Here is a 14,820-nt window from a genome sequence, read left to right on the forward strand (position 1 = left end):
GCTGGGACCCCATGGCTCTGCTTTCCTGGAGACTAAGAACCTGGACTGGGCTGCCTCAGACAGTGTGAGGCAGAGAGCGGGGCCAGGAAGCCCAAGTAGAGCCTTTGAGGAGGCTCGGGTGAGTCTGTCAGGCATGGTGCCACGTGCAGGCAGAGACATCAGGGCTGGCAGAAAACTGCCTTGAACTTGGCCAGGTACAATGGCTCATGCCTGTAGTCCCAGCACTTTGGGAGGCTGAGGCAGATGAATCACCTAATGTCAGGAGTTCAAGACCAGCCTGGTCAACGTGGTAAAACCTTGTCTCTACTAAAAATACAAATATTAGCCAGGCGTGGTGGCACGTGCCTGTAATCCCAGCTACTTGGGAGGTTGAGGCAGGAGAATCGCTTGAACCTGGGAGGCAGAGGTTGCAGTGAGCCAAGATCATGCCATTATACTCTAGCCCGGGTGACAAGAGTGAAACTCTGTCTCAAACAAAACAAAACAAAAACAAAAACTGTCTTGAACTTCTCCAGTGGTCCAGGATCTACACCCCTTGACATCAATTTGCTTTTTGGAAACAGCGTGAAAGCAGTCAGAACGAATCTGTAGGAATACGAGGAGGCTTCTAATGGGAGCTGCTGCCCTTACCTTGTGTCTCTCTTCTTGGCACTCCCCTGTGGGATGTCCCCCTCAGCCTCCACATGCCCCTTCCAGCACGGCATTCTTGAGCCTTGGAATCTGGTTCTCTGCCTTCCTGCATCTTTCTTGGGGTATCCCGCCCACTTCCTTGGCTGTGCTGCATCTCAGTGCCGGCAGGTTCTCCATCCACATGTCCAGTCTGCATCATGCCACTCCACAAACCTACTGGTCTTGCTGTGTCCCCTACAGAGTGAGCACCACTCTGCTGCAAAATCCAGAGACCTGGGAAGTTGCCTTTGCCCCCATTCTCCATCCCATCAGTTGCTGAATCCCACCCATTTGATCTCTCTTGACTCTCAACGCAGTGACTTCTTCGGTCAGATTTGCCCCAGCTCTAGATCCTTCCGGAAAGGGATCTCAGAAAGGTCGTCAACAAAAAAAAGCCTTATTGGAGTAAGTGCTCAGGCTCCCATGAAGACTACCTGTAAGTGAATGAATTCACTTATATGGATATCTGCTGGTATTTTTGCTAAAAAGGAGTTGCTGTCATGGGAGGTCAGGTTGAGATGTACTTCAGAGCTTAGGTTTTGGAGTCACATTTACCTGGGTCTGACTCTTGCCAACAATGTCAACATGGGGAAGTCACCCAACCTCCTAAGCCACCATTTCCTTAACTCTAAAATGGAAAGAGATACTCGTGTCTATCCCATGTTCGAGGGCATTAGAAGAGCTTAGAGGTTACAGTTAATGGGCCTATCTTCACGTTAAATTTTAGGTGGAAAGCACTTAGCTCAGTGCCTGACATGTAGTCAATACTTAAAAGCAAGTTGCCTATTATTTATACCATTGAGGGTATTTGTAGCCAAACTTTATTTATTCAATTTATTTGTAGCCAAACTTTATTTATTCAATTTATTTAATAAATGAAAGATTAATGACATGAGTAGTAGATTCTAGAGAGATGATGGTATAGATTTTGAATCTCCCCAAATCTGCATATAAAACAGAGCAAACAGATTGCTAAACCAAAAACCCATGCATGCATTTGCTACAAAAATAAGTTGTCTCCACAACCCTCAAAATACAGGTGGGTAGGAGCAAAACACCCACAGTGACAAGAAGTGCATGGTAGTGATTTCTACACAGAAACCAAGAGAAGCAGCAAAGCAGCATTCTATGGACCAGAAAACAAAGAACTCCAAGGTATTCAGCAGGTATTCACTGGGAAACACAGCTGACCACTCTGAGCACAGCAGCTGAAGCTGGTAGGAGTTTGCCCAGTCTAGTATCAGGGGCATTGAAAGGGCTCTCGATAAATTCTGAAGGAGGTGGAAGAATCGGGACATCAAAAGTCTATAATCCACCCAGTCACAAATCCTTCCAGGAAAAAGCCCCAAGGAAAAACTGTATGACGTGGAACCAAAATGCATCAGGACAAGGACCCTACAGACAAAGGAAAGAGGAACTCCAGATAAAAATGGGAGAGGAGAACAAAGCCAGGAAACCTGGATAGCAAGCTGCCTTAGATGTTGACACTTCACAAAACAACACAAGAGACAGGTCTGTTAAGTAAGGAATGCGATCCTGAACCACACCATCTTCTAAAAGTTTAGAAGAACAAAGTTCACATAAAATGAGCAATTTCTACCCCTCTCTCTTGCTGGAGGCCCCTCAGCTGGCTCTATTTTGATCTCAAGTCCAAAGGTGGAATTTATCCTTCCAGGGAAATAGTCATATCTTTTTAAATCTGTAAGGAAGATAATAAGAAGGATATAGTGGATCCCCAAAACCCTAGTGTTCATGAAGATAGATTGGAATTTAGGTTTTGCCAAGGGCTCAGGGAGGTCTCTTCTTCCGCAGGCCATGTGGAATTCAAACCCTCCACCACGTCCAAACTAAGCCTCCTCCTCCACTCCAATACCCATGTGCAACTCTTAACTCCTCCAGGCGGTTTTAGGCGCTGTTTATGAGGTTGGGGAGGAAAGATTTTGGTTGTTTAATTCAATATACGGTGCCCTATAAGGCACAATCTGGCCAGAGGTAAGTGAGGCCAAACAGGGCATTTTCACTGCTGAATGACAGACAGCAGCACAGAGTTCAGCCGAGATGGTGGACTCCTCATCCCAGTGGTTAGTTTTCTGCAGCAAAAGTTGCACCTCTGGTTTGGTATCACCTATTAATGCTTCATCCATTTTTCAGATTCTCTGCTTCCTAAGGCCTCCTTCTTCCATTTGAAAAAGGAAAACAAAAGGAAAACATTAAAAGCAGTAACCTTTGGAAGAAAGATATGGAGAAATTTGGGCTGTAAATGGGTGTGTACCTTTTGTGCAGCACTGATTACATTTTCTAGCCTTAAACATGTATTTCTTTTATTATTTGTAATGGTAAATGTGGATTATCTAGGCATAAAACTCATGCATATGATATATTAGTAATCATCAACAATTACTGAAACAAAAGAGCAACAGAAAAGTATCAAAGTCAAATTCCATACCAAGTTGTTACAAGTAAAAGGAGAATGAAGAGCAGAATAACACCACTGCAATACAAACACACAGAAAGATGTGCTGATAAAACAGAACGAACCTATAGACTACGTTTCAAAGGAGTTAAAAGACACAGTGATGGGTTGTTTCATTCACGGTTCCCCCATGCATCAGCCTTCTGATACCCATGCTCCATGCAGTTCCCTTCCACGTGGTTGGCTATGTGACTTGCCTTGACCAACCGAACATCAGGAAATGTGAAGCAGGCAGAGTCCTGATAAGCATGGGGGAACTGGCTCTACCATCTTGAAACTGCATGTGAGGAAGTTCACTCTAGCCACTTCGATGATGAAAGACCACATAGAGAAAGAGTGATATGTTTATCTCAGCTGTCCTAGCTGAACCCAGCTCCCAGCTGACCTACCAGCTGAATGCATTTTCATGAGTGAACCAGCTAAACCCGAAGAGAAAACACTTGGTCAACCAAAAGAATTGCGAGAAATAATATTGTGATTGTCCTAAACCACTATGTTTTGCCACAGTTTGTTACACAGCAATTGATAACAATATAGATATTCAGAATTAACACGTAATAAAAGCATTAACAAAATTATGTAAGACATGAAAAACAACATAAATTAGAATAAAAAACTCAGAAATCAGGTGAGAGAACTTAGGGAGAAAGAAATCAAGGGCAAATGATTTCAGAAATGAAGACTTCACTAGAAAATGCACGAAACAAATAAACACAATAGATAATGCCTTGGGAGAAAGAGAAATATAACAATGAGAACATTTTTAAAGAAATGAAGGAAGAGGTAGTAAAGATTTGAGAGACAGTGAGAAATGTTGAAGATTGGCAAAGAAGATCCAGCATTCAGATAAGAGGCATCCATAACCAAGAAAATAAAAGCAAGAGAACAGAATGCATACTAAAAATGATAATTCCATAAAAATTCCTTAAAAAAACGATTTAAAACTGCATATTGAAAGAACACTGTGTGTCTAAGAATATAGACCCAGAATGGCCATCACCAAGTTAAATTCTGGAAAATACTGAACGTAAATGGAAAAGAAAGTACTTGTTTTGTTTGCCACCCTCTCAAGCCTGAGCCATGGCTCTCTGGCTGAGCAGGAGTTCTCTAGAAAAACCAAGAGGGGAGTGGTTGTCTAGCAGAGGAGACAGCTTGGAAAAGGTCCAGAGCTTCGAGAGAGCATTGTATCTACTGGGAACTGTGGGGCCTCATGGGAGCATGGGAGGAGGGTGTGTGGCAGCGGGCAGTGGCAGACGAAACAAGAGAAGGATGCTGAGTCTTAGGCATTGAGCCTGATCACATGAAAAGAAGGGGCCTGGAACACTCACCCATGTAGGGCTTGGTGCCAGCCATGGAGGAAGCCCTTTCTGCTCCTTTCACTACCGTCGCTATGTTGAAGTCTGTAATGTGAACATGTCCTGCAAATACAGAAACAGAAACTCCAGTTAGCATGGGCTGCAGGCAGCTGGGTTATTTAAAGCTGTGGTTTGCAAGGTGGGATACTGGGAATAAAACGTTAGAACTTCTATTTATAATACTATCTTACATGATACTTTACAAATGTTTATTTTGTGTGCATGTTTCAGAATGTAAATTCATTTGGTAACATGCATATTATTTTTACCTAAATATATTGAGGGGCAGGATACATTTTTTTATGGATTAAAAGTTTGGAGACACTGATGTGGCGAATTAAAGCTCCTGGAAAGAAATGAGACAGGTCACTCCAGACGCCTTCTCTCAGGAAAACTGTAGGTGGGCCGTGGCTGGGGCAGGGGTGGGTGAAGGATTCTCCCACCCAGAGGACACTGCTTGTTGTGCTGTTTGTCCGCTATGGTTACTGGAGACTTTAGTACTGTAGCTGATGAATTTAGTAGGGAGAAGGGTGGGGAGTTGAGACCACCTTTCCTCCAGGCTGAAGTGATGGCAGCAGATGGGCATGGATAGGCTGGGTGTACCTACAAAGTAGGTGTTCAAGAAACATGACAAGGAAGGTAGAGGGAAAGAGAAGGAGAGAAGGAAACTCAGTGATGTGCAGGTAAAGGAGGGAAACAGAAGAGAAGGAAGGAAGGGGACAGGGAGGAAGGAAACACCCAAATGGTCAGTACTTGTTTTCTGGGAAATTTTGGTCAGTACTTGCTTTTTGGGGAATTTGGTACACATACGACTCCAGCTCAGAGAGCCTTGGATAATAATTATAACTTCAATTACATTTCTCTCTATTTGTCTGTCATCATATCATGTGAAAATGGCTGGTTGGATTTTCACCAAACCTGACAGTGGTATTTGGGATGTGGGACTGAAATGCATAGATGGGTGGCACGTGCAAAATTGACTCTGAGGGACTTGGAAGGCATCACCAAGAGATGGGAAAACACATTTTGGAGCAGGTGCGTTGAGGCATGCTGAGAAGCCCATGGGACTACACACGGGAGAGGTATGCCCGATGTGATCAGCTACAGTGGACAAAAAAAGCACCAGCAGTGTAACATACAACCCTCTAATCTTAGACTGAACTGCCAGCACTGACGTGTGAGCAAGCTGCTCAGCCAGCTATCTGTCCAGTGATCCTAGGTGAGATGCAGCAGCAAGGTGCATCAGTGAGGATTCAGTGAGGATCCACAATCCTCTCAGGTACTTGTGAATGAAGCTTAAGGCATCCAGCCAGGTCTTTGCTGGGAGGCACAGTATTCCTACATAGGTAACATTTCTAGAACATACCCTGGCTGCTTTAGACTCTGGGGCTTCCTCAGGCCCCTCCCTGTGGCTGCAATGGGTATGTCTCCATTCAACCATCCATGGTCCTGTCTGAAAAATGGCAGTGTGTAGTAGTAGTTGGGTGCACACACTCTGAGCCAGACTGCCTTGGTTTGGGCCTCAGCTTTGTTGGGAGTAGCTGTATAACCTCGGGCAAATAACTTAATCTCCCTGGGCTTGAATTTCCTCACCTATAAAATGGGGATGATGATAATAAAATACCCATCTCAGAAGGCTGTCGCAGAAATCAGGGAGTTTATATGCATGAAACGGTTAGAGTGAGGCTGACATGCAGGAAGTAGGGAAGCTTCTCATAAGTGTTTGCTCTTAGCATTATTATCCTGCCAAGGAGTGACTCAAAACCCATCTTCTCCAGTGAGGACCAGTCTATCCCCTGCACCCTCCTATTCCCTTATTTCTAATACCAACAAGAAAGAAAACTCATTACTGTTTTGCCCTTTGAGGCATGTGAAGGTGAGTGTATGCTGTGGTCACTGCTGTGCCCTACACCCACATAGTTCCACACACGGTGGCACACGTCAGCATTGCAAGAGGATTATGAAGCCTTCAAATATGGCTTTTGTTTGGTTTTCTTGCACCTTCCCCCTCTTTCAAAAGTTTGGTATTTTCATTATGAAAGTGATGCCAGCTCATTAAAATAAGTGAAAGAATACAGACATGTTTTTGGGTTACCCCTTTAAGCCCCTCAATGTCTCTCCCACCCCCATGTAATCAATCACACAATTCATCTGGCTCCTCCATGATTTCTCTTGGCTTATGCAAATGCATATCCATATATATGGGGGCTTTGGTTTGTTCTTGCAATAATGAGATCATACTTCATGGGTCACTCTAAAAGTTACTTTTGAATTTAGCCATGTATCATGGAGTGTGCCTAAGAATGTATACCCACAATGCCCCCCAATGTCCCCCAAGCTAGTATACATAGGTCTACCTATGACATCCACAATCCTTTATCCTCCATTCTAAGTCCAGTTTTTTCCACAATTATTTTGGTGATAAGATTTGACCTGAAACATTCTTTTTCAGTTTCATTTATTCCATTTTGGATGAATGGAATAAATTATTCCAATAAATTTATCCATATAAATTTATTTGTTGGATAAATATCCAATAAAATCAAATATTAACATATTTGATTACAAGGTGTTCCCACAAACCTGTATGGAGTATTACATAGTATAAAAATATATTATTTAAGATATTATTACATATTATGTTAAGCATGTTATTTTATATTATCATATATATTATCTAAGTGAATTTTTACTTCTGAAAAAAATTCTGAATTATGAAAACATATCAGCCCCAAGGGTTTCAGATAAGAAGCCATGGACCTATAGTTACACAGTATTCCATAGTATGTTTGTATCATACAATGTATCATTTATCCAGCAATTCCCTACTATGGGTATTCATGTTGTTTCCAACTTTGCTTGCTTAATTGTTTGTCTTGTTACTATAGAATATGTGACAAGAATTCCTGAATACATCTTTATACATTAGTACTTTTATTTCGACTGAATAAATCCCAGAAGTGGGATTGCTGAGTTCAGGGGTATGCATATTATGTTCTAAAAAGCCATAATTGATGGCACTATAAACAGAATAAGGGGATGTGCACTTTGCCAGCACTCATTGTTATCAGTGATTTCATGTTTTGCAAATTATATGGTGAGAAATGTTATCTCGCCGCAGAGGAGGCTGTCCGTTTCCCATGTGATCAGCCTCTCGGAACCTTGGTCAGTTTTCACTGGGAGCTCCTTGTCTTCAAGATACATTTGCCCTTTTCTCTGCTATGTGTGTTGCAAATATTTTCTCCTAGCCTATTGTTTGTGTTTTGACTTTGTTTATAGTGCCTTTTGCTATAAGGAAGTTTTAAAAATGCAAATAATATGTTAAGTGTTATTTCTCTTGTAATTTTCCAATTTTCAGGAGCTACCCAGAATGATATCCTTTGTCTTTGGACAGTGTCATGCGTGGATATGATTCCCTAGAACTGCAGAAGCTATTTGTGACCACAAGGAAAAACAGTATAAAGATGTAGGCTGTCCATGGAGAAGGTAAAGCTTCAAGTATAGCAGAGAAATGGTGCCAGAGCCTGATCAAACCCTGCCTGAAGCCTCATTCCACTGAACTTCAGCTAAAAAATACCCTTTACTATTTAGGACTGTTTAAGTTGGGCTCTTTGTTCCTTTCCACTGGTGGTATCCCAACTGATGCAGACACTTAATGGCTATGTGACTTAGACAGGTTATTTAAGCTCTGAAAGCCTCAGATTCCTCATCTGTAAGAAGAGGCTAATATTAATAGGGGCCTTGTGGGGTAGTTATAGGGCTAAACAGGATGGTTAGGGACTGAGAACATGACATTTGAGCAAAGATCTGAAGAAGAGGAAAGCAAGCTGTCAACACAGTTTCAAAACTCTGGAGGAAGAGGGCAGCTGGTGGAGGGGACTGTCAGCACACAAGGGCCAGCAAAGATGCCAGGGAGAAAAAGGGAGGCAGTGGGAAAGGAGCTCAGGAAGGGAAGGGAAAAATGTGTCAGGCCTTCTGGGCTGAGAGAGGATGGTGGCTTTTACTCCATGTGAGAGGGTTTCAATATGATCGGACTCAATTTTGAATACTCTTTCAGCTGCTGTGAATGGATTACAGGGGCAAGAACCAAAGCAGGGAAACTCATAAAGAGGGGGAAAAATGCAACCCCTGGTTCCTTTAAACCACTGTTATTTAGGGTTAATAACTGGTGTGGGATCGATATCAAGTCTCATCTTAATCCTTCAAGGGGTCCTGAGGGGAGGGTATTACTATCCTTGTCTTTACAGAAGAATAACCTGAGGTTCCAGTCACTAGTGTCAGGACCAAGGTCTCAAGGCTGATATGTGCTGAAGCCAGAGTGGGGCTTTTCCCCCTGTCCCACTCTCCTCCTACAGAGCTGGGTCCTCACCTTGTTACCTCCTGGCCTTCAGGGATGCTCTGGAAGAGACGTGCTGTTTTCACCCAGGAATTCAGGCACAGTGGGCAACATCCTGCATGACAGACAGCAGGATTCCACTTCTGCTCTCCCCTGGCTGTGCTAATTGACAAGCTGTGACTTCCCAGTGGGCCTCATCTAATGGGCTATTGAAGATGTAGGAAAGTGAAAATCAGTGCCCAACAAGATTTCCTATGAGTTCCTTCTCAGGAGAATGAAAGTTTACTATAAAATGTGAAAATATGAACTGGTTTACTTTCCATAAACTGAAAACATCCAAAAATCAAAGAGAAGGAGACCAGGACATTGTGTATGACCCATTAATACAAGTGCTAATAGAGTATCAATAATCAATAATCATGCTCCCAGGCCTGTTTACGTACCCTGTACTCCAGACATGCATCTCTCCTTTCTTTGAACACATGGAAATGCATCTCATCTCCAAGCCTTTGACACCCCTTGGAATGTTCTTCCCTCTTGACTTCCTAGTAGATTTCCACTAATTCTTCAAAACTGACCCCAGAATTTACTATTGATAGACTAGTGATAGAATTTACACTATTGATTTTCTACTCTAGTTTTTGTGCTCATACCAGGAAATGTACTACCACAGAGAGTGGTATCTCTAAGTCTTAGTCAGTTTGGGTTGCTACAACAAAATGCCCTTAACTGGGTGAGTTAAACAACAGACATTTGTTTCTCACAGTTCTGAAGGCCAGTAGTCTGAGATCAGGGTGCCAGCATGGTTGGGTTCTTGGTGAGGACTCCTGCTACGGTTTAAATGTATTTGTCAAAATTCATATGTTGAAACTTAATCACCGATGTGATAAGTTACAGTCATGCCTCAGTATTCACATGGGGAACTGATTCCAGGACACCTCAGGAATACCTTAATCTGTGGACCTCAAGCCTCTTAAATAAAATGTCTTAGTACTTCATTTAACCTGCATACAACCTCCCACATACTTTAAATCATCTCTGGATTAATGATAATGCCTAATACAATGGAAAGACTATGGAAGTAGCTATTTTTAGTTACATATATTGTTTGTATTTGTATTATTTTTTATTGTTGTATTGTTATTTTTTGTCTGCTACAAAATTATTTTTGACCATTTTTTATCCACGGTTGGTTGAATTGAACCCATGGATACAGAGGGCCAACTACATTAAGAGATGCGGACCTGGCCAGGCGGTGGCTCACGCCTGTAATCCCAGCACTTTGGGAGGCCGAGGCAGGTGGATCACAAGGTCAGGAGATGGAGACCATCCTGGTGAACACGGTGAAACCCCATCTCTACTAAAAATACAAAAAATTAGCCAGGCATAGTGGCAGGCGCCTGCAGTCCCAGCTACTTGGGAGGCTGAGGCAGGAGAATGGCTGGCATGAACCTGGGAGGCGGAGCTTGCAGTGAGCCGAGATCGCACCACTGCACTTCAGCCTGGGCGATAAGAGTGAGACTCCATCTCAAAAAAAAAAAAAAAAAAAAAAAAAAAAAGAGATGGGGCTCTTAGGAGGTGATTGGATTATTCACCTCATGAAACAGGCCTCACATTGCATTCACTGTTTTGATCTTCCATCTTCTGCCATGTGAGGACACAACTACAAGATATCAACTCGGAAGCTGAGAGCAGCCCTCACCAGACACTGAATCTGCCCATGATCTTGAACTTCCCAGCCTCCAGAACTGTGAGAAATAAATTTCTATTATTTGTAAACTACCCAGAAATGAAAGAGAACTTGGGGCAGTTGAATCCTGTCACCTTTCTTCATTCCTTATTGTTTGTAGGGATATCGTAATAGTCACAGGAGTATAGACAACATTCCATTTTAACTCTTGACTTTTAAGACTGCAGAAACCTGATGGAATAACTCCACGTGGTGTTTATCAAAGGAATTTGAGCCTGGCTGTAGCCTAGTATGGCTGTCTTACTGGGACCTCCAAGGCCACAGCCTGGGAGAATAGAACATCTGCTTGTAGGGGCAGGCCTTGCTCCTTTTGTGAACACTTTTATGGGTGCCATGCTTCCCTTGAAATTCCTGGGAGTGGGTGCAAATATAGCTCCCTCTAGAGGAAGGAAGACCAAGAGTTAGGATGAAAGGGAATCTACAAGCAGTCGTCTCCTTTCAAGTATTCTCTGGCTTGTTTCACTTTCATCATTCTTGAATTTGGAGTAAGTCTCAGGTGAACATCTGTCCCCATCTCAGCTGGTTTACAGGACCCAAATTATGCCTAAGCCAGAGGTCAAAGTGGGGTTGCTTCAAAGAAGCAGCAGAAGCCCAAAAGAGATGAGAATCAGGGCTGTGGGCCCTGCAGCTCCCTCCCCTGGTAGGCTCCGGCCATTTCCAGCAACCCTGGCTCTCTGCTAATAATAATCGCACTTTGGAGCTGTGGGCACTGATTGTAACACTGGCTGCCGCTGCTGGACACAGGATCAAACATTCTGGGCACCACATAGAACTATTCTTTTCTTCCCATTTATCTTCATGGAGATCACAGCAAACTTATCACAGGACAATGGCAAAAGGGAAAAAGAAACCCAATCAAATTCCATGGTACTAGCTTATCCAAGCTTCTTTTGGCTTATGACGGTAGGAAGACTATGTTTTCGGCACGTGTCTTTGCCTGATAAAGAATAAAATGAGCCTTTGATTTTTTTTTTCTGTTCCATTTAATTTGGCTTCCTTCTGTACCTTGGTCGTGGGGTGGGAATGCAGGGCCTTAAAAAAATCATCTGTCTGCTCCAGGCTGCTCCCATGCACAGGTGAAGAATGGAAAACAACCAGTGACAAGAAATGCAACATTTCTGGGCTTTACTGAACTCCTTCGCTGAGATTTGGGAGGGACACTTCCATCCCCAGCTAATTCCGGTGCCCCCATGCCCTTTGATTCCATAAAACCTGCCAGGCATGTGCCCCCAGTTTGAGCTGATGCTGCATGGGAAGCACCCAGTCCAAGGCTTTTGAGAGAGCTCAGAAATTTTTAGTTTTATTCCACCATTTCTCTAGGTCCATGGTTCTTAATGTCAAGCCAGTAGCTTTTGACGTTCATTAGGGCTGCAGAGCCAAGGCTCCCTAATACACTTCCTTTCTATCTCACTGTAGTGAGCGTGTGATTTTATGAATCATATTAATCACAATTAGTAACATTTTGGAGAAGTTTTTGCAACACTTTCCCTATTATGATGTGCTCCTTGCAATGACTCCAGGAGGTGCCATGCTGGACACTAGATTCTCACACTTAGTATCCTCTCCCACTCCTTTCTTTGCTACCTCCTGTATCACAAGAGCCAGAAGGGGGAAATGCATTTTCTAACTCTCTTGCAGCAAGGGTTCTGGCCGAGATTTCGATTCTGCTGATGAGATGCACTCAGGTGAGAATTTGTGAAAGCCAAACAGAGGCCAACTTTTTGGGGCAGAGCAATCTCAATAGATGAAGGAGTTTGCTGGGGTAGGGCCTGTCTGAACATTGTCTAGTCATGCCATCCACGGTGTAAACAGTTGAGAAAGTGACCCTCTCATCCAAGCTCCTGGAGCCAGAATTCAAGCCCCAGGTAGGTTTCACTCTAAGCCCTCTTGTCTTCCTACTTCTTTAAGCCATTGTCTTTTGGGGGCAATGAAGCTCCGACAGGCAAAATGAACTGAGAATAGGCAGCTGCCCAGGGATGGCGCTGCCTCCACCCTGGGTCATGGGGTGGCAAGACCACTGCTTCCCCTACTCTGCTCCTAACTCATTCCATCATATGGGGCTCTTTTCCAGACAGGTGTGCCTCATGGAGCCAGGGGCTAGGTCACATGTTTCTCCAGATCAGTATCAAATACTGTCCTGGGAACAGTGGGTAATTAAGATTATTCTTACCAGGCCAAGCTGGAATTGGACCCAGTGGTAGCAGGAATATAGGAGGGAAGGACGGTCCTTCACTTTCAATTTCCATGAGAAGGATGCATTAGTTTGTTCTCGCATTGCTATAAAGGGATATCTGAGACTAGGTAATTTATAAACAAAAGAGGTATCATTGGTGGCTCATGGTTCTACAGGCTGTGCAGCAAGCATAGTGGCAACTCCTTGGCTTCTGGAGAGGCCTCAGAAAATGTACAATCATGATGGAAGGCAAAGGGGAGGCAGAAAAGTCACATGGATGAAGGAGGAGGAGGAGGGAGAGTGGGAAGGTGCTACACACTTTTAAACAACCAGAACTCACAAGAACTCACTCATTCATGAGAACACCCCCAGGATCTCATCACCTCTCACCAGGTCCCACCTCCAACACTGGAGATTACAATTTGACATGAGATTTGGGTGAGGACACAGATCCAAACCATATCAGAATGATTTGTCCTAAGTACCTTATTAGCTTCTTTCCACTCCTTCATTCCCCATCTTAGTCCATTTGGGCTGCTGTAACAGAATGTCATAGACTGATTAACAACAGACATGTGTTTCTCACAGTTCTGGAGGCTAGTCCAAGATGAAGGCCCTGACAGATTTGGTGTCTGTGAAGGGCCTGCTTCCTGGTTCAGAGGTAGCAACTTCTTGCTGTGTTTTCACATGGTGGAAGGGGTGAGGGAACTTTCTGGGGTCCTTTTAATAAGGGCACTAATCCCATTCATGAAGGTTCCACCCTCACGACCTAATCACCTCTCAAAGGCCTCTGATATGGTTTAGGTCTGTGTCTTCACCCAGATCTCATGTAATCACCAGTGTTGGAAGAGGGACCTGGTGGGAAGTGATTGGATCATAGGGTTGGATTTTCCCCTTGCTGTTTTTGTACTAGTGAGTCAGTTCTCACAAGATCTGACTGTTTATAAAAGTATGTGGTACTTCCCCCACCCCCCAAACTCCTGCCAGTCATATGAAGTCTTGCTTGCTTCCCCTTCTGCTTCCACCATGACTATAAGTTCCCTGAGGCCTCCCCAGCCATGACTCCTGTACAGCCTATGGAACTGTAAGTCAATTAAACCTCTTCTTCATAAATTACTCAGTCTCAGGTAGTTCTTTATAGCAGTGTGACAACAAACTAATATAGAAAATTGGTACCAGGAGTGAGGCATTGCTATAAAGACTCCTGAAAATGTGTAAGTGACTTTGGAACTGGGTAACTGGCAGAGGCTGGAAGAGTGTGGAGGTCTCAGATGAAGACATGAAGATGAGGGAAAGTTTGGAACTTACCAAAGACTTGTTAAATTGTGACCAAAATGCACAGTGATATGAACAATGAAGTCCAGGCTGAGGTGGTGTCAGATGGAGATGAGGAACCTATTGGGAAGTGGAGCAAAGGTCACTTTGCTTATGCATTAGCAAAGAGGTTGGAGGCCCTAGAGATATGCGGAATTTTGAACTTGAGAGTGATGATTTAAGGCATCTGGTAGAAGAGAGTGATGATTTAGGGCATCTGGTAGAAGAAACTTCTAAGCAGCAAGATGTTCAAGATGTGGTCTGGCTGCCTCTAACAGCCTATGCTTATATTCATGAGTAAAAAAATTGACCTGGAAGTGGAACTTGTATTTAAAAGGGAGGCAGAATGTAAAAGTTTGGAAAATGCAGCCTGGCCACGTGGTAGAAATGAAAAATCCATTTTCTTGGGAGGAATTCAAGCTGGCTGCAGAAATTTGCATAAGTAAAAAGGAGTCAAATGTTAATAGCCAAGACAATGGGGAAAATGCCTCAAAGGCATTCCAGAGACCTTTGCAGCAGCCCCTCCCATCAGAGGCCTGGAGGCCTAAAAGGAAAAACTAGTTTTGCTGCCAGGTCCAGGGCCCTGCTGCCCTGCCTAACTTTGAGACACTGCTCCCTGCATCCCAGCCACTCCAGCTCCAGCCATGGCTAAAAGGCCCCAGATACATCTCAGGCTGCTGCTCCAGAGGGTGCAAGCCATAAGCCTTGGCAGTTTCCATGTGGTGTTAAACCTGTGGGTGTGCTTAGGGT

General features: G+C 43.7%; 1 protein-coding gene across 7 annotated transcripts in view; it reads right to left on the reverse strand.

The window, feature by feature from the left end:
* Positions 1-14,820, reverse strand: part of STK32B (serine/threonine kinase 32B) — a 408,290-nt gene that overhangs the window by 68,402 nt on the left and 325,068 nt on the right. For 5 of the 7 annotated variants that reach the window (XM_005554455.5, XM_065544765.2, XM_065544766.2 and 2 more), the window contains exon 6: positions 4,471-4,560. The exons of the other annotated variants lie outside the window; for them this stretch is intronic. In XM_005554455.5, the coding sequence (XP_005554512.3) occupies positions 4,471-4,560 (90 nt within the window). The remainder of the gene's footprint in view (positions 1-4,470; positions 4,561-14,820) is intronic. 7 annotated transcript variants of the gene reach the window in all.

This window comes from Macaca fascicularis, chromosome 5, assembly GCF_037993035.2.
Source record: "Macaca fascicularis isolate 582-1 chromosome 5, T2T-MFA8v1.1".
Classification (NCBI taxonomy): Eukaryota; Metazoa; Chordata; class Mammalia; order Primates; family Cercopithecidae; genus Macaca; species Macaca fascicularis.